Source organism: Glossina fuscipes, unplaced genomic scaffold, assembly GCF_014805625.2.
Source record: "Glossina fuscipes isolate IAEA_lab_2018 unplaced genomic scaffold, Yale_Gfus_2 27, whole genome shotgun sequence".
Lineage (NCBI taxonomy): Eukaryota > Metazoa > Arthropoda > Insecta > Diptera > Glossinidae > Glossina > Glossina fuscipes.
The window spans coordinates 3,719,391-3,738,155 of record NW_023998422.1 but is presented as its reverse complement, the minus strand read 5'-3'; the positions used below and the strand labels follow the sequence as shown (position 1 = coordinate 3,738,155).

Sequence of the window (18,765 nt, the reverse complement as noted above, 5' to 3'; positions counted from 1 at the left end):
TTAATAGACTAAAAAAGAATTGACAATCAAATAAACGCTATTGAAAATGATTCGGATCGGACCACTTCTAATATGCATCATTTTGAAAAGTCGAGTGTACGAGTAACCGTGTTAAGCGCAAGTGGTTTAAGGTATTCAATGGTGGGCCTTGTCCCGCCATTTTTACAAGCTTCTATTTTAACACAGCCACCAGCCCGGAAACTCTGAGTGTTTGCACTGGTTGCGATATCTGACATTCGATTAACTACATTTTGTTAGTGCAGTCAGAATATTATGCATCCATATAACGTATGTAGTAGTAGTAGTACGAGTGATGTTAAAGATGTAACTATTTTTTGTAATCATTCTTACAGCATTAGGGTTATGTAAAATTAAATGAATAATGATTGCCTTTAAAATTTAAATGCTATAGCATTCGCGTCATTTTGCATCACAACGAAGATGAATGGTGTGCCATTCATGTCAGCAACAATCTTCGAATGTGAATGTAGACTTTCGCTTTTTGTTTGCTTAGTACATCTGTCATTGACATTTCTCAAGCTTCGTTGCATTCCCTTTATTAGCTTATAAGTGAGAGAATGCTCTGTAATGGTTGGATATTATTGTTGGCTAATTTTCAACTTGAATTGAATTCAATGAGCAAAAACTTTGTATTGAATTCAGTTCGGAAATTTAATAAATTAAAAAAAAAAAAATTAGTGGCAGTGCAATGAAAATCATACTCGTTATATGAAGACATAGGCATTAATACTCTTAGCCGGTAAATTTTTAGGATAGAAAATTCCCTTTTAATTTCTGAATATAGCAATGTGTGTTGCTACAATAAAAGAACAATTTTTATGGGTGCAATAAACAATGCTTTTAAATAAATTTCACTAACAACACTTTTAATTGACAGTTAAAAGTGTACATTGCTCAAAATGATATGTTGACCCAAAATATAGACAACAAAGATGTGATAATTATTGCAAAACCAAAAGTAAGTTGCAAAGTTACTTGCAAACGAGCTTTGCAAATATGAAAACCCCTTTTTGGCTTTTAATTTTAAAAGTACATGAAAAAGTTTTTTCTTTTTTTCTCTGTGTTTGCAAAATAGTTGAAAAATTTCTCTTATCCATTTCACTAAGTTTGTAACTTCATAAAAATAAACAGAAATATTTCAAAGGATTCCGTATAATATTATAATCTCTCTAGTTCAGAGAGTGTATGTATGTATGTGCTATAAAATAATTTTTAATATCTTAAATCAAAAATAGTTGCATGCAATCTATTGTTCTTTTTAAATTAGTTCAATTTAAAATAGAAATTTAAATTATCTGATTTGCTTGCATTCTCTAAACAACTTTACTCATCTCTCGTATTAAACTGTGCGGCACCACATTTTCTCAATCAGCTTCGCTGATTTTATTGACACTATTGTAAATAATTTCATCACAAATGAGTCAATTTAGTATCTATTTAATCCTATATTCTATTCTTAGTTCTTCTATTGTCTGTCAGTTTGTAATAGATTAGCTCGAGACTAATTTACTTAGATAAGTTAAGATACCATTCTAACTAGCGTTGATTACAAAGTTGTTTTTGCCGCTTAAATTTGCCTGCAAAAGTTAACATTGAGATCTATTTTGTATGCCAGTTTTCTAATATTAGGCTCGACTTAGAATCAACTATCTCATGTCAAGATGCAAGACGAACAAATATGTTCGACCCAGCGCTCTCATCTTGCAAAAACGTAGCTAAGAAAAGTGGAATTTCGAAACGGGAAGAAGTAAAGTCTATGCGAAAATCCAATTCTCAATCTCACTTCAATTCTTACTTTCGATCCACACCAGACTGACTTTGCCAGTTAGCTGAACTTATACTCGAAATCGAATAACCTTTTTTTCGTATACCTTTATCTATTCGCTTATGCGTTAACCCGTTAGCCATCTTATCATACAAAAAAGTGAAGAGAGGCAAAATGCTTTGCAAACATGTGAGACCAAAAGCAATTTGTGATTTTAGCCCTTAAAAGCTTCCAGCGATGCTGAAAATTGAAATGCTACTTGTGAAGTGAATTATGTCGATAATGAATTCCTACAAATGATGTTCACAGTAAGCCACAAAAAGCGCCGCCAAGGACCATATAAGTCAATACCAATACCATTATATCATACCGTAGTTTAAACATATGTGTTGCAAAATATGTAGAGGCATTGTATTTACGGGTGCAGCAAAGCCATAGCATTTACATACGTAAAAATCTTTCATTAACTTCGATTGATTGGATAAATTGTGAGGTTGTGGGCAAATTTTTAAACCAACAGTTATACCTAAAATATACCTAAGTACATTGAAAGGTCCACAATACGAAAGTCTTTCATGCACATGCATACGCATTCTATTCAAAAATTTAATTAACCATCATCACGAGCTGATAACAAATCCAACTTGTTCAAAAATTTTGCAAACACTCGATAACACTTATAGCAAAGTATTTGCATGCGGTTAAATTGGTCATAGGGCTTTTTGGCCCTTTGTCAGATTATAAAGTAGATGAAAAAGGCAAATATCATACGCGTTTACGCGATGAAGTGCAAGCATACGCATTTGAATGACTTTAGTAGAAATTTGTTATGCAATCCATCATCTTAGTTAAGTGGATTGCTAAGCGATTCACGCTAACACTTAAGCAACGATTTAATCATTTATTCGCTTAAAGAGAGAGAGAGAGAGAGAGAGAGAGAGAGAGAGAGAGAGAGAGAGAGAGAGAAAAAGAGCATTTAAAATGTACTTTAAGGGAAATAATTGCAGTGAATTTTATATTTTACATAAGCATCCGATAAATGGATCGAGGAAGAAATGCATTTACATTATTTTCGATATTAAGGTTTAGGAGTTCTCAACATTTTGTTTATCTGCGTTTGTTTTTATTATTATCTTACGTTTTATCGCATGAGATAAAGGAAGAAAAGCAAAACAAAAACGGAAAGTAAACTTTGCTTCCAGCACATCTGCGTTATGGACAACATCTTCATATCCGTTACATATAGAACGAAAACTTTTTATTTCATCTTTTCATTTGCAATACACAAACATTACTACATTCTCCATTCGTCACTTCAAGCTTAAAGTTTCATTTAAGAACAACATCTCTCTTTGACGGCGTTCAGTTATTCTCAAACTCATGCTTGAATTTTTCTATAAAATTCTTTCTCGTTGGCCACCAACTGCTAGCACAAATAAAAAAAAAGCTGATAATGAAATAAGAATAATAATGAAACTTTACTTGTATGAAAATGTGTTTATAAAAATAAAAAATATTCAATGATAAAATCATGTCTGCACGCTGTAGGCAATCTCCCCATTTTCTAAGTCCACATAATGAAGTTATTTCTTTAAGCAACCGCTCTTTTCATATAAGAAAACGAATATAAAAGTTGTGTGTGTAGGACACTATACGTTATTGAAAGCCATTTTCAATATGTTAAGATAAACTTTCAATTGACTAAAAGACAGATTGTTTAAGAAACACTTCTTCTGCTAGTTAGCAAATCAACAAGAGATGCTTCACTGTGTTGAGTCAAAAAAACTTTTCCTTAATGTACAGTTCACTTAGATTATTGTGATTGGCTTCGTACAAATGGTGACTTGACCCTTTCCCCTGCTTCATTTTGCCAAGCGTGCAGAAAAGGGCATGAAACACTTTATTCAAAAAGACGGGTAATTACACTTAGAAAATTCATATCATATATCTACGGATTCGAAAACGATCTCTCGATTGTTCTGTTTTTATAATAAACATTTTCTCAACAATTTTTGTATTCGATTTAATCAAGTGCATTGCGTTCAACACAAGGATTGCGCTGGGCGTTAGTCAATTGAACATATAGCTTGCGTGCGCTTGTTTACATGGAAGCTACTGAAGCGCAAAACTAATAAAGCGGAAAATTTCTTTAGAAAATGATTTATGAACCAAAATACAACTAATGATGCGAACGTCATTTTTCCCGTACAGAAATACATAGCTATATACCTTAGTTTAATCTTTCCTTTTTTTTCTTAACAAAAATGTAAAGTAATCGCCTTAAGATCACATAGTGATTGATGTACATATTTTAAATATGTCGCTATTTTTGCTATGAAAAACGGCGCTCACAGAAATTTTAAAAGTTTACCACAATTTTGCATTAATTCAAAAGGCAACGCAGGCTACATGTCCAATTGCGTACAAAGGCGCACAATCAACTTTATTTTGACAGGCAATCATTGCTTATGAAAGCTTATAAATGTTTGGATCAGTTGTTTCACAAGTTAAGTAAGTAACTGGAATTAATCTTTCTTTCAAACTTAAGTTTTAATAAGAAAATCAGAGGATTTTGGGAGACAGACTTTCCCTGAATGGAAAGATTAATAAGTGTACCTCACTTCCTATTTTTATTGAAAGCGACTCTTGAAAGCAATATGCCTGATAAAAATTTCGTTCATTAGTAAGCTCACAGTTTTAATCAACATATTTATTCAAAGTGTTAAAGCAGATGTCAAGAAAACATCGCGGAGTAAGAATATGTCAATGATCACCTTTCGATCGCTTTGTCAGTGCGATATCAGTTTCATCTATCATTTCTTCATTTACCTAGATTCATGCTTTGTTCTTCCATCCTCCAGAACTTACCTCCTCTACGTAACTTAAAATTATCTTTCAATTTTAGTATTTGTTTTCACTAATGGAGTAATATTGGCGGGATTGAAAACTTCGCAATACGTTCACAACGGATTTATCCAAATGAGTGGCGTTGGTTTCTATGTTGTCATCAGTAATTAATTAGAGATGTGCTTGTCTACTTTCATCATAAAAAAAAAATTGATAGGATAACAAGCAGTTGGTGTTTTAAACAAAAGATATCTTCCTGCTAGTTTTTGATCACCGTAGTATATTTTTTCAATGAAGTCCAAAATCAGTTCATCTCTGCTCTCAAAAAGTTGCGAGAGTCAAGGTAAAAAACTCATCTCACACCCATGGAGTTTTCGCTGATACTTGGATATCTAGATTGTACATCTCCATAATCTACAAGATTCTCTTCTAAAATCACTTTATGATCGATCCAAAAACGCGATAAATACCAAAGCTATAGTGTATTTCAACATATGATGCACAATTTGTAGCAGACGTTGATTCATGCAAGGGGCTCACAATATTGGTATGCTCACAAGAGACTCTTTCAAAGTTCTCCAAGCTTGCAGCCAATAGAAACAACGTTTTTCCTATTTTTGAGATGAAATTCATTTTCTTTAAATGCAATTTATTCAAAATTCCCATCAAGGTTCTTAAAAGTCTCTTGATTATCATTATTACGAATAAACGAAAGAAATACGAAAAAATCAAATATTACAAGAGAACAGTTCGCAAATAAAAATATGTGAAGGAAAACGAAAGACAAACAAATAAATATATGAAGGAATAAAATTTCACATTCTCTGAAAGCCAATAAGCCATCTTATGTTTCGTTCATGTTAAATTTAACCTGTATGCACAACGTTTAAGCGAATGAATTGAGAAATACCGACGAAAAGTGAATGTTCATCCAATAAGGCTATAATGCTCATAGCTTTCACTTGAAATTGAAAAATTTATTTCTTTGAAAGCTTCCCAAGTATTTTTCGTGAACGAGTTCTTTAAGTAAAATGAAGAATTATTTTTGATATTGAAAACCCGTTTACTAACTAAAGTAATGGAAAAATATTTTAAAATAATGCAAATCAAGACATATTGGAATATATCCACTACGAAAGGATACAAACATACCAGATTTATCCCTTCTCCTTGGAACGCAGATACATTCGTCCATTAAAGATTGCATCTAATGTGTCTAGGCTCCTTTACGATGGGCTTTTGATGATTAATTTAAAGTTTTTGGTCTGTCTATACGTCCGAAGGACCGAGAGCCAGTTGCAATATCATCGCGAAAATGCGAGATATTGAAAGTAATTTACTCTAGCATTGTTTTCTAACTTCACCTCATTATACCCTACACTATTTATGGTACAGAGTACGTTAAGATGATTTACATTTTGTTTTAGTATCATTTTCTGAATCAACCTAAGCTTTTCGGTCCATCCGTACGTGTGATGTATGTTCACATATGTTTTCAGTCGTAGGTCGAAATTTTTGAGATATTTTGATGAAATTTGATGAACACTACTGAAAAGCCTTCGGATCGGTCCATTCTTTCGACCACTCCCCATATAACGACTTAGTTAGAAAGAAAAGCTGGCATATGGAAAAAAATTGCAATTTTCAAAATTTTTCGACAAAGCCCGCTGAGGAATAGTATTTCGATATTTAAAAATTTGTACGAAAAATTAGCTTGCGATGGAGTAGTTTTTTAAACCCCCTACCATATAACCATTCCTAAGAAAACTGAATCGTAAAAAGGCATAATTTTTAATATTACATGGTAAACCTTAGTGCATAATAACAAATTGACGCAGAAATCAAACCCTACCGAATTTTGACCACTTACGGGTACTTTTTGGATGGATATCATTGCATACTAAGATTTTCAGGAAATGGAAAATTCTTAAATGTGAATCCAAACAGGTCTAATTGTTAACCTTTCATAATGAAAATTTGTTCATGATAGCAATTTGACATAAAAAAAAAACAATGTGGATCATACTTGAACCACATGGGTCTATTTCTTGGATCCCAGAAAACGATTTCATTTTTTATTATTTTATGATGAAAATTGGTCCATAGTAACAAAAATTTAACGCGAGGGAATATGATTCATATAGGTCTGGTGTTAAGACCTTAACATATGTAGAGTGTATCTCGAAAAAGAAGCCCGTACATGGAATGAATACTATGAGCATCTGGTTGGAAGTTGCAGCATAAAATTTTACCTGTTGATTTATAACTGTTGTAATACGCAAGCAGATGACTTTGAGAACAAAACGTTCTCATTTGAAAGCAGTCGCAAACGAAACTGTGCCATTGTGAATTTGTCAAGACGAGTTTTGATATTGGGGGCGATTCGAACGATTTCAGAGCTTTCGCTAAGAAATTAGAAGTTTAGGATCAAGTTTTTGCAGTTGGTTGGCGTATATTATGTACATATGTACATATACATTGTACAATTAAAAATCTTGTGTTAATTCAGTTTGAAAATTAAGCTTCATTTTCTTTACTAAATTAGTCCTAAGCCGGCGATAATACATTACAACGAAAACCACAACCATCGACACCTACTCAGCGTAGTGTTATATCAAGGTGAGTTGATACAACATGAAGTAACAAAATTTTGAAAAATTCATTCTGACTAAGAAATGTCGTTCCATTAATCGTATTAGTGTTGGTCAAATGAAATCATTTCAAAAATATGGGGTCAATAGGTCCGTGTTAGTAATGCGACTAGTTGACTGCATTTATTTTGCTTCAAAGGCCATTACTTAGCCTAATAACCAAATTATTTTTCCAAAACAGTTTCGTTAGTAAGTTTATGTTTGTATCATAACAGTAAAAACATAAAAGAATTGTCTTTTGCCTCAGCAAAGCCTCGGGAGGCTTTTAATTTATTGTTATATTTGTCTTACCCGGAAACAATGAAAACATTTTAGTATTTGTCACGGCAGCTCTGGTACTAGCGTCGGTTATGAAAATAGTAGCGGGTGGTGTAGTTGCTCGCTGAAACCGACTTTATTTGTTTAGCGCGAAAAGATAATACACTGCATAATAAAGTTGCAGTTTTATGCTCTACGCACACACATGAAGAAAGAAAACCCAAAGGACTCATATATATCATACACATGTCTGCCTTTAAGTACATGTGTGGTTAAGTACCTTTGTGTAAATGAATGCTTTAAGGGTTTATTATGTGTTTCATTCACCGATTATGCATCTCTATCTATCTCTCTCTCGCTCTCTCATTATTGTTTTTTCTTCTAATGCGTGAAGCTATGGGTATGCGTAGTAAAGTTTGTTTGACCTGACGGTAGATTAAACTTTTTTCTACGTTAATTGCATAAGGTACAGAGGATGGATTTGTGTGACTAGACGCGATTTCATTTCCCTCTATATGAGTCAGGTTTCAACATGTTGAATAAACGGTCATGAGGGACTGATAACATATTTAGTAAGTTTCCCAAAATACAAACATTTCTTAATATTCACTCCTCACTTGCTGTTATTGTATTCTCACTTGAAAATAAAGAATATGTGTTTCTCGTCGAAAACATATGAGAGCCCTTGAAACATGCACTACTACTAGGGAAATGTAAACGTTTTATTTTATAACTTTAGCATGTTGTGTGCTGCATAAAGGGCGAAAGGCAACTGCACCGTCATGTATAATCTGTTGCTACCATGTTCAACAACAAGTTATTTCCACCCTATACCATTTCTAAGTTTGTGCGGACGTATGCAATACCCGGAAGGATTTGACATAGGCCTAACTTTATTAAACTAAGCAATTTAGTATCACTTTCTGAAACGATCTAAGCTTCTCCATCCCTATGTCCATCTAATTTCTGTCTATGTATTTTTGTGTTCACCCTGCGTGCCGCAATTGTCAAGACAATTTGATTGAAATTATCCTGATGAACTTAGATTTTCCTTTCTTTATTTTTATACCCTACACCGCTTCTCGTACAACGGTATATTAAATTCTTGCCGATATGTAAGCACACGGAATGACTTGAGGTAAAGTCATCTTTTCTTTTACGATTGTTTAGATTTAAAAATTACTTTCCGAATTGATCTAACCTTGTCTGTCCGTCTGACTGTCCGTCTTGATCTTTGTGTAACTTATAAGTCCCTATTCTTTGTCCCGTTTTTGTTTTTTTTTTTTTTTTTTTTGACCCAAGGACTAACGCCCCCTAAAAGATCTAACTTTTAATATTTTATGATGAAAACTGATCTTTAGTAAATTAACGGAAGCGTATGTAAGGACTCGCATGAAGACGAAACTCGCGCAAAGTCTAATTTATGATATGTCATGACGGAAGAAATTGGAAAACCATAAAATTTTTGCCAATTGAATAAAGTTTGCTAGATTTAGAGCACGTTGACTGTGTCCCCCGTTACCCTATGATAGATCTCGGTGACCGATTTAGTAGGAAAACGAAAGGGCTTTAGGTTGACTTTGGTCTTTTAGTTGCCGTTACATGCAATAACATCAAGCCATTGGCAGACTACAAAACCAAACTTAATCAATTTGACTGTTCGCACTGAAACTATACAGTCAAGCGGATTTTAAAATTCCCTTTGTACAGTGCGTTGCACGCACTTAAGAAAGCTATTGCTTCGAATCTTGTGACTCGAAAAAGACTTTTTAAGGCATATTTTATTATTTCCGATTGCACAGTGCTGACTGAAAAGCATTTACTTTTCGAGATATCATGAGTGTCCATGAGTGATTGCTGACTGCAAATGAGAAATTTCATTTCCTTTTCTGACAAGATGGATGCTTATCAAAGTGCCCGAAAGGGTATTTTCATTCTCGTACAATTGTGTATTAATTGAAAGCAAAAGATGGAAATTGCGGTTAGTTTACAGAGTTCTCAGTAACTGGAACTACTGCTGCAAATAACAGAAGTATGTCAGGCATGAAATTTTGCAACTTTTTTGCTTCTCTTTTTTTTTTTTTTTTTCGTTGTTTATAGCCTTAAGTTGATTCTTAACGAAAAAATGGACCAACAAGAAAGAGAGCTTGTTATGTGATAAAATTTTAAATTAATTTTCTCTTATACATACGTACGTACGCACACACGCATAAATCGAAAACGACAATAGCGATAACATTAACGGCATTAAGCAAGAATTCTGTTTTGTGTGTACGTTATGCTCGTAATGAACGTATAAATAACGCTGTAATGACAATTATTTATACCTAAATAGCCATAACATGAACATGTAATAACGATACATAAATAGTCGGTGTCATAAAGCCCGCAAGCAAAAGAGTATTTGTTTCAGAAAATTTATGCTGACAATTTAACTCAACGGCCGACATAAGGATTTATCTTTATTATACCTAACACTGAGTTCATATTAAATCGAACGCACAGCTAACGCACTCTAAAAAAAAAAAAAAGGTTGGATAATCTATAAACTAAATGGATTCCTTTTGTTTTTTTTTCCTTTTTTTTCTTTTCTATATAATGGTGAGAGGATGTTTTTGCTGCCTAAAGCATTCACAGTTAGGAAGTATAGTAAATGTGATGAAGAGAAGGGGGCAGCAAAAGGTCTAGGCTAAAGCATTAGAACTTCCAGAAAATGGGATTGAAACAAAAAATTATGCTTACTTCCTTAAGTACAATTTCTGTCTAAATACGTTCCTTAGATCTTAGATGTTATTACTGCCGCCCGTTATATTGCAAGAATGCGAACATTTATTATACACTTATCTAGGACGACTTATTAGTGCAGTAGTAAGTAAGCACTGCTATCCTATTACAATACAGACATTCATTTCCTAAACCAACTGAAGCGTTGTAATTTGCGCACAGGTTTGACTGTTGATACCCTATATATAACCACGCATGGGACGCGCAATTGTGAAGTAAGAAAAAAAGAAAAAAAAAACAAACAACACATGAATAGTGTTTTATCCCATCGTAAATTATAGATTATATCCTTTTTGAAATCATTTGGTTATATGTTGTTTGGATGCAAACTCCTAAATATTTAAGTTGACTGACCACTTCTTTAATTTACTCCTTTTTTGACTGCTATGTGATTCAAATTTAATTTTTTCCTTTTCAATCTTTATCTTTGTCTTTATCTGCGACCGCCTTGCAATATGGTGATCCTTCTGTAGTCAAGTTATGGGTCTGTCTGTGGTGGCTGGTTTATCTAGTCTTCAGAACTTGTACTGTTAAGGCTTTCCCGTTAAGAGTGATGCTCACTAGCGTTGATAGCTTTTAGTGTTTGAAAGAATCAAAAAACAGATTAACAACAACAATCAAATCAAATTGTGGTTCATTTTGGATCTTTCAGATATTACAGTTATCTTCTGAGCAGAATATGGTTGGAATGTCCGTCACGGTGGTTCGAATACTTCATCACTCACTCCAACATTAGCAGCACTATGTCTGCGATAGCCTGACGAATACTCGCCTCAACTACAGTTTTGAATACATTCAATATACCCGTTGACTGCAATTGTTAATCAATCACTCAATCCAACATTAGCTAAAAATAAATATTCGCAATTTATGTCAAAACTAAACAATTATTAGCATTTATTGCAATTTGACACTTTGTCCTTTGATTACATGTGCGCAACTTACATGTCATTGCAACTTGATACTTCAACTTATGCTTTACTGTTTATCGTATATTTATTTCATTAACGTGAGTGTACTCAAATAACGTGAGTGTACTACACATCTTTTTTTTTTTTTTAATTTCCTTCTTGTACTAATTTTAAACCACTTGTACTTGTGAGTGTTCTAAGGTAATGCGATGTCTGTTTGATGTTTATCGATATACTTTTGCTATCGTAAATTGCGAGGAATTTTCCACGAAATTCGGTTCACGAATGTGTTTTGGGCTAAGGAGTTATGCTCTTGAAGTAAACTATTTTTGTGGTTTCTTTGATTAAATTCTTAATATTCGACAGCGCTAGATAAGGCGGTGTATGGCTTTGAATTGTCGACCTCGCCTAGTTTCAAATCATAGTGAACAAATTTGCAAGTGGAAAGCATTTTATTTCTGTTAATATTTTCAGAAAATATTGTATGTAAAGCATTAAAACTTAATGCTTACATAATAACACATTGTATGTAGATTCATATAATTTTTATATCCAACTATCAAACGGCTGTTACTTTATAAATTATACTTGTTTTAGCGATTGGGAGTAGGGGTTCGGCAACAGCCGCCACGTCCCTATGCCAGCCTACGAGCTCATTAAATGATATAACATATACAGATAAAGAAATATGTTAGGTTGGCGGGAAAGTCCTATCCACCTTTATAAGTTGCTAGTAACTTTATTTGTTGGAACAAAACAATCATGCGCCATATGACGCTTGATTGCTTAGCAAAGTGAACCCCGTACAGCGAGATGAAGTTGCAAATGTTCGAACCTACCAACTATAGTTTCCCAATTTTGGGGCCGCAGACTTTAGTCTCAAAGAAAATCATCGATGTGGGCGATAATGAGGTTTTGCTTACCTACATGGAACCACTTTGCAAGGATCTCCGCACCCAACATTTGACAGCTAAGGAAGACATCAAACATCCTCAAATACAAATGTTTTATTTACTGCCCATCAAGAGCTAATTTCTCATATTTTATAACGAAGAATAAGTTCTTTGACAAAAAAGAAAAAAAAAAGAAAATTTATTTTAAATTCGAGTCATGTCCTCCTACGTTCAATATAACTCCCACTAAGATTTTTTCCAAAAATTTCTCATTTTTAATAAACTTAGGCAGACTTGCTTAGTTAGCTTCGTTAACGCTTTCATCTGTTTTTCAGTTAATACATCTGAGCAAACATAACACATTCAAAACAACAAATCCTTCTTATCGTAAGCTCCTAAGCGCACTGCAAACAAGTTGTATCAGCTTATGAGTTACGTGATAGCATTACATCTACACAAACTTGCTACGACATAATTTACTTAAAACATTGCCTTCACTTGTATTGCTTACGAGAGAATTGGTGTCCATATAGCAGCAGACTTTATCTGATGAGAAGAAAAGGCTAAAGTGAAAGAGAGATTACGATTTTTCAGGTTCTCGCTAAACAAGAAAAGAGAGCCAGAGGAGGAAATAGAACTTTTAGACTTTGATTGAAGATGAAGTTTTTCCAAGTCCTATACACAAATTCTTGCCAAGCACGTAGGGGGACAGATTCTCAAGATAAAAACGTTTCTACTGACAGTAGAGTAAACCCAATTAAGCCAACTCTTAGCAAGTAAACATACTACGAAGTGATACTGAATAGATGGATCTATCTCAAGCCTTATTGGGTGTTTATAAATCGGCATAAACACCAAGTTCTATACACTTACAGCGTACAGGCGTACATTCCCATCCGATGCAAATATGCAAACGCTTGGCAACCGATCACACTAAGCCTATTTAGTTTAATTTGTCACTCATACGTACCTTTAAATGTACAAGTTAATTTAGATATGACATAAGCTCGCTTATTCCCGGATATTATAAATGGTTGAGAAGGCATCAACCACTTTGGATGTAATAAGTCACGGTTTGTTATCGTCGGCAAAACAAAGAATTATTTTATGTAAAAGTCAGTCCCGTATTGATGCAATCACTCAAATGGGCCCATTGACATAACTATATGCCGAAAAACCTTAATTTTACCTAAGCTGTAAAGTGAATGAATGTAACTTCGTTAATTGTCTCTGTAAGTGTTTTTGTTCCCTTTCTATTTTTATTTTTTTTTTTTTTTAGTTGAATAAATTTTTGGTACTTCTTCATGTTGCTATTACATCACACAAGAGAAACGGAAACAGCATGTCGCAATTTGTTTGTATAACAACATCTGATAATTGAACCGAAATCAAATTATGTTTACGTGAGGAGAGCGAAAGAAGTTAGTGCGTGAAACGTTAATATGTTGTAAACAAGGGAAACAAGCGTCAGACAAGAGGACAAGAAGACAAAGGCAATCGATTTTTATCATAAACGCAATCAAGAAAGTAAGAAATTTTGTGTAAACAGAAAAGTTTACTTTACCGCTCTGTCCTGCAAGTAAATGTATTCGCAGAATCCATTCACTTTTCCTTAAGTGCTTTTGTAATTCCCGTTTCAATGTACCTTCGCTTCGCTGAAGGTCTAGTGTTTACTTCAAATATTTTTGATGTTATCGTTGCCTCTAATTTAAATAAATAGTTAACTTAAGATTTATGTTTATTTTACTCTGTTACGCTATGTGTTATAAGACTCGACTGCAAACATTTTATGCGAATATTTTCTGTAGCCATAAAAGCACAAATGTAAGAACATTTTTCCTGAATATTAACGACGCTTGAGTTAAAATGGAAAGGTTATTGCTTTCGGCAATATATTTGCTTTATCTTAATAATAATAATTGATATAAAGTCTGCCATTTACACAATAAATATCAAGGAGTAAGTAAACCGGAAAAAGTGCAAATTACTCGGTTAAAAAGGTATGCTCGTGATATTTTAATTTATTTTAGTGTAATTTCAGTATAAGACATTTTTAAACAAAGGCATGCAGATCACAGGAATTCTTTGAATATGCCATGTTATGTTATTAGCTGATCAGAGTATGACCATTCGACGAATAAAGTCGTTATTAAAACTTTATTTTTTTTGTTTTTTGAAAAATTCTACACAATTGCACCAACTTTACGAACTCAATGAATGATGGAAAACAACTGCATGCTCGCGTCTAATGTCCTCATGTTTCATATTGGTCGTCGTTGAAACTGTCTTCATGGTAAAGATAAAGTTGTAATGATGCGCAGCAGTCCCGCTTTCAAGTATCAAGATTCAGGGAGCTACGTGACGTTAAGCTTGCAGTGTTGTGGAGCAATCCGGGCGGCTTATCTTCTATCGCAACGGCTTGTGCAAGCGTTTTGCTCATACGCACATGGCCCGGACCCACGTACGCCATGACCTTAGTGTTTCACAATTCCATAAGTTAGACAGAGTCAAGGTCGCGAAGGTGCTGTTAAGACAAAAGTACAATACTCTAATATGCTAAGATGGACTGTTATTTCTTCGATTAGCCTTTCGACTTTCGTTGATTGACTTTTTTCTCTTCAGTAAAAAACAACAAATCTTAAGAAGTTGTTGTAGGAAATATTGAACATTTCTCTCGAAAATAATCTCTAACCTTGAGTTCTTAATTACACATATGTCCTAAGATCTAAAACGGACAACTCGACACAAAAGACGTGCCTCGCATAGGTCGTTATGAACTTCGAAGTGCTTTCGTTAATAATCTCACACATACAATGGGTGTATTTGTAGTACTGCCCGAGTGCTTTACTCATTTCGTTTGCCGAATTGATTTAAAACGAGGCAATTTAAAAAACTAGCGAATTCTGAGTCAGTGACGTCAGAGGAGGGCATTATCTTACTTCCGTCCGTTGAAAAAAAAAAAACAAAAAACAAGAAAAAAATGTGTTACAAATTTTGCAAGCATCCTCATATATTCATCCCAAGGTAAATATAAATTTCTCATGATATCATTTTATTTCATTTTAATGGTATTTGCTTTCAATTACGATTTCAAGGTTAGGTTTATGTATTAGCTTCAAAGTGGAATTATTTAAATATTTAAGGAATGAAAAAAACAAACAAGAAATATTTACTAAAAATCTCGAACAATTATATAAACAACTAACTACACTTCCATCTTTGATATATACTTATAGAGGTACATCTGGCATCGATATAGATTTGCGTCGAGTTGATATTGACCAGTGTCCGCAACGTAATACCCCAGGTACCACGCAACCATTGAATATATTTGCAGGCACAGACAAATGCAAGCAGCGTACAACGATGGTAAGTAAGGAAACAGAAAAAAAAAAATGGAAAGAAAGAGAGAAGAAAAATAAATAAGCTAGTAAATGAAACAGAGGTAAAACCAGAGAATCTGAAGTAAAAAATAAATACCTAATAAGAGAAATGAAATGTAAATAATTAATTGATTGAAGACGACGGCAATGAGAATGATTTATTGATACTTTTATACTCCCGTCATCTAACGAAATGAATACCTTCCGCATTCCCTTTTTAGCGAAACGTTTGCAGCAATGACAAGAAAACTTGAGATCACCCATACAATATATACATTCCTAATCGGCATCAAATTCTAAACCAATATAAGCATGTCCGTCCATCCGTCCATCTATCTGTTTTTGGAATGACTGTCGTAAATGTTCTCCTGTGCGCAAAAATTTGGCTTAAAGTTTGGACGCTGGTTTCCACGCTGGTTGAGATTATAAATCGATCACAGCCTGAGATCACCTCTGATTTTAAAAATAAAATCACTTTGTTCAGTAGCAAAGCCCGGGGATTATTTTTGCAAAAATTTTAAAAATTGCAATTTATTCTTCATATAACTCTTTCACATATAAAGCGTTTATGGGTATACGGTCGACAAAGTGATGCGATCCACCTGAGACCGTCTTTGTTTTCTGAGCGAAAACATAATGGTTTTTTTTGCCCGTTACTTATGAAGCACAACAGATACCGTGATAAAAATTTGTATTTATGGGGTAAGGGTACTCCTACAATTCCTGTATAGAAATTAAAAAAATCGTCCGCCCCCCCTCAATATTATACCGATACTGAAATTTCATTCTTTTGTCAAAACGTTTGCAGTACTCAGAAAGAAGTTTCAAAAACGGTATAAAGTCTGCCTATAGCTGATCAATATGAAAGGGTGATGGGTGAAGATTCAGTCTCGACCAAATACAATTTTCTTACTTGTTGAAAATTATATAAAATGCATGTTACTCGGAAGTGCAGGAATTGAACACCGTCTACAACATAGCGTCTCTATATCGTAAATGGCTATAGTGCTCACGTACAATGACGTCCTCAAATAGATTTATTTTGCTACTCATAATATTATAAAAATCGAATGGTGAAGTAATGCAACCCTTTTCGACGTCAACATGTTCCGAAAAGCGCTGAGCTGCTGCAACATGTTGTAATTGTGCGCTCGAATTTGTCATTAAATATAATTTTTTTTGACCTGACGCGTTAATTTCATATGCATATGTATTGATCACGACACAACTGGTAGAGTCTGTCTGAAATCTCCATGCAATAAAATTGACGTACGACCAAAAAGACGATCATTTCTACGCAACTACTCCACAAATTGTTCATACGTACAAATAATTTCAAAACCCTAGATTCAAAACTCACGTCGTCTATTTTCTTTGAATCTTTCTGAAATGAAGTGCAAGTGAGTCAACTAAGAAGTAAGAGTAAAAATTGTGATGTACGGAGAGCAAGAAAATACGTATGCCAGGTAAATTCAGTGGTTTTCAGTTTTCTAATTTCTTTATAAGTATGGGAAGTGACAGATTGCAAAGTTTAGTGATTTAATATGAAGGCATTGCCAGGTAAACATATCTGACAAAAATGATTCCATCCTAATATTATTGAAGTCCTTATAAAACTAAAATAAAAATTGTATGCCTGGTTTTTGTTTACAGTCGGTCCCATAGCACACTGAAGCTAGCCTACAGCGTCGTCTATCGAAACTTAGTAACCTTTCGTAGCTTTCCTGAGCCGGCATATATTTCAAGCATAAGTTTCATTTTAATTAAATGAATGGTTTTTTGTCGCTTCTTATTTGCACATATGCAAAGCATATCTTTTTTGTGATCTGCACCGCCTTTGGTAGTGCGGAAGTATACAACACCCAGAAGGACTTGGGATAGATTCACCTAATAAGCCTGGCTGTCCGCTTGCTTGTCTGATCTGTGCCAACACGTCGCAATTTTTCGAATATTTTTTTGAAATTTTATACACTAATGTGCCTTGACTCAAGTGGGCACCCTATTGAAAATGGGTCGGATTGGAGCACTTTTTCGACCACTGCCCGTATAACGTCGTAGTTAGTGTGAAAAATTTGGATCGTATGGGGACATTTTTAGAATTTGCTCTCATACAAAAAAAATATAGGGCATCTAACGGGGCTCTTATCCGACCGTAGCTTGTTTATATATATATATGTATATACCTAGATTGCATATAATCTATTATATACAAATTTCACCCTTGACAACCTAATTTTTCAATAGCAATTGATTTCTTTCCTTCTTGCATGTAGAAAATGAAATGAAATTGTGTGTCAATAAAAGTTTAAAACCGTATTGTGCTTAAAATATCGACAATAAGATTTGGGTTTGTTTACGTAAACATCATTGTTTTGCTCGTGAATGCAAATGCATGCAGTGAACCTAAAAGTTGGCCATCTACTTGCTTTGCTGTGGTAATACGCGCAACCATCTCATATTTTCACATTTGAGTGCGTGTTGCACAATGAATGCGCATTCATTGTTTCCAACCCTTCACTCACTCATAGCGTAACAGAAACGAAATGAGTGGAAATATAACAAAGATTCCTTGATTTAAGCTCAATATAATATGAATACGTTTAATATAACTGAATTTATCAAGAAATTTAATAACAAAAGATTACAGCGAAATCGGTCCTAACCTTTAATATTATGATATCAATTGAAGATAACAAGAATTATATCCTGTTTATAGAACTGAACGATAATTGCAGTGAAAACAGAAGAGTCCATGGCTAAGATTGATAGGATCGACAAAATTTTCTCTCAAACTAATTAAAAACAAAGTTTGTGTCTTGAAAATGTTCGTTTGTGCTTTGAAAATGTTCGTTGCATCCTTTAATAGTCCTTCGATAGGAAAAGCTTAAAGTAATTTTCGTCGCGTTCTCAAAGGCAAAGAGATGTGAACTTAAGGACTATACGATCGACCTTATCTCGTGTTATTATGTTTTAATAAAACTCGTAATTAAAAATAAGTAAGAAAAATATGTTCAGCCGCAACCGGCTGTCACAGTTATTATATCTAACAATGCTTCACCGGGGATGGAGTGTCGGCTACTGTAGCGTATTAAAGAGGACTCGTTTTCTCTTAGCAATATAATCAATTGGACGCCAAATAGAAAGACTTGGGAAATAGAACATGAGAAGCTTAACGTTTGAATTCTAAATTAAGTATCGCAGACGTAACGAAGTGATGGGTTAATTTTTTCTCCACAATTCGATATACCGATA

General features: G+C 34.0%; 1 protein-coding gene across 1 annotated transcript in view; it reads left to right on the top strand.

The window, feature by feature from the left end:
• LOC119635783 overlaps positions 1-18,765 on the top strand; it is an 83,150-nt gene that overhangs the window by 47,138 nt on the left and 17,247 nt on the right. The window contains exon 4 of the mRNA XM_038030787.1: positions 15,367-15,499. Within this exon, the coding sequence (XP_037886715.1) occupies positions 15,367-15,499 (133 nt within the window). The remainder of the gene's footprint in view (positions 1-15,366; positions 15,500-18,765) is intronic.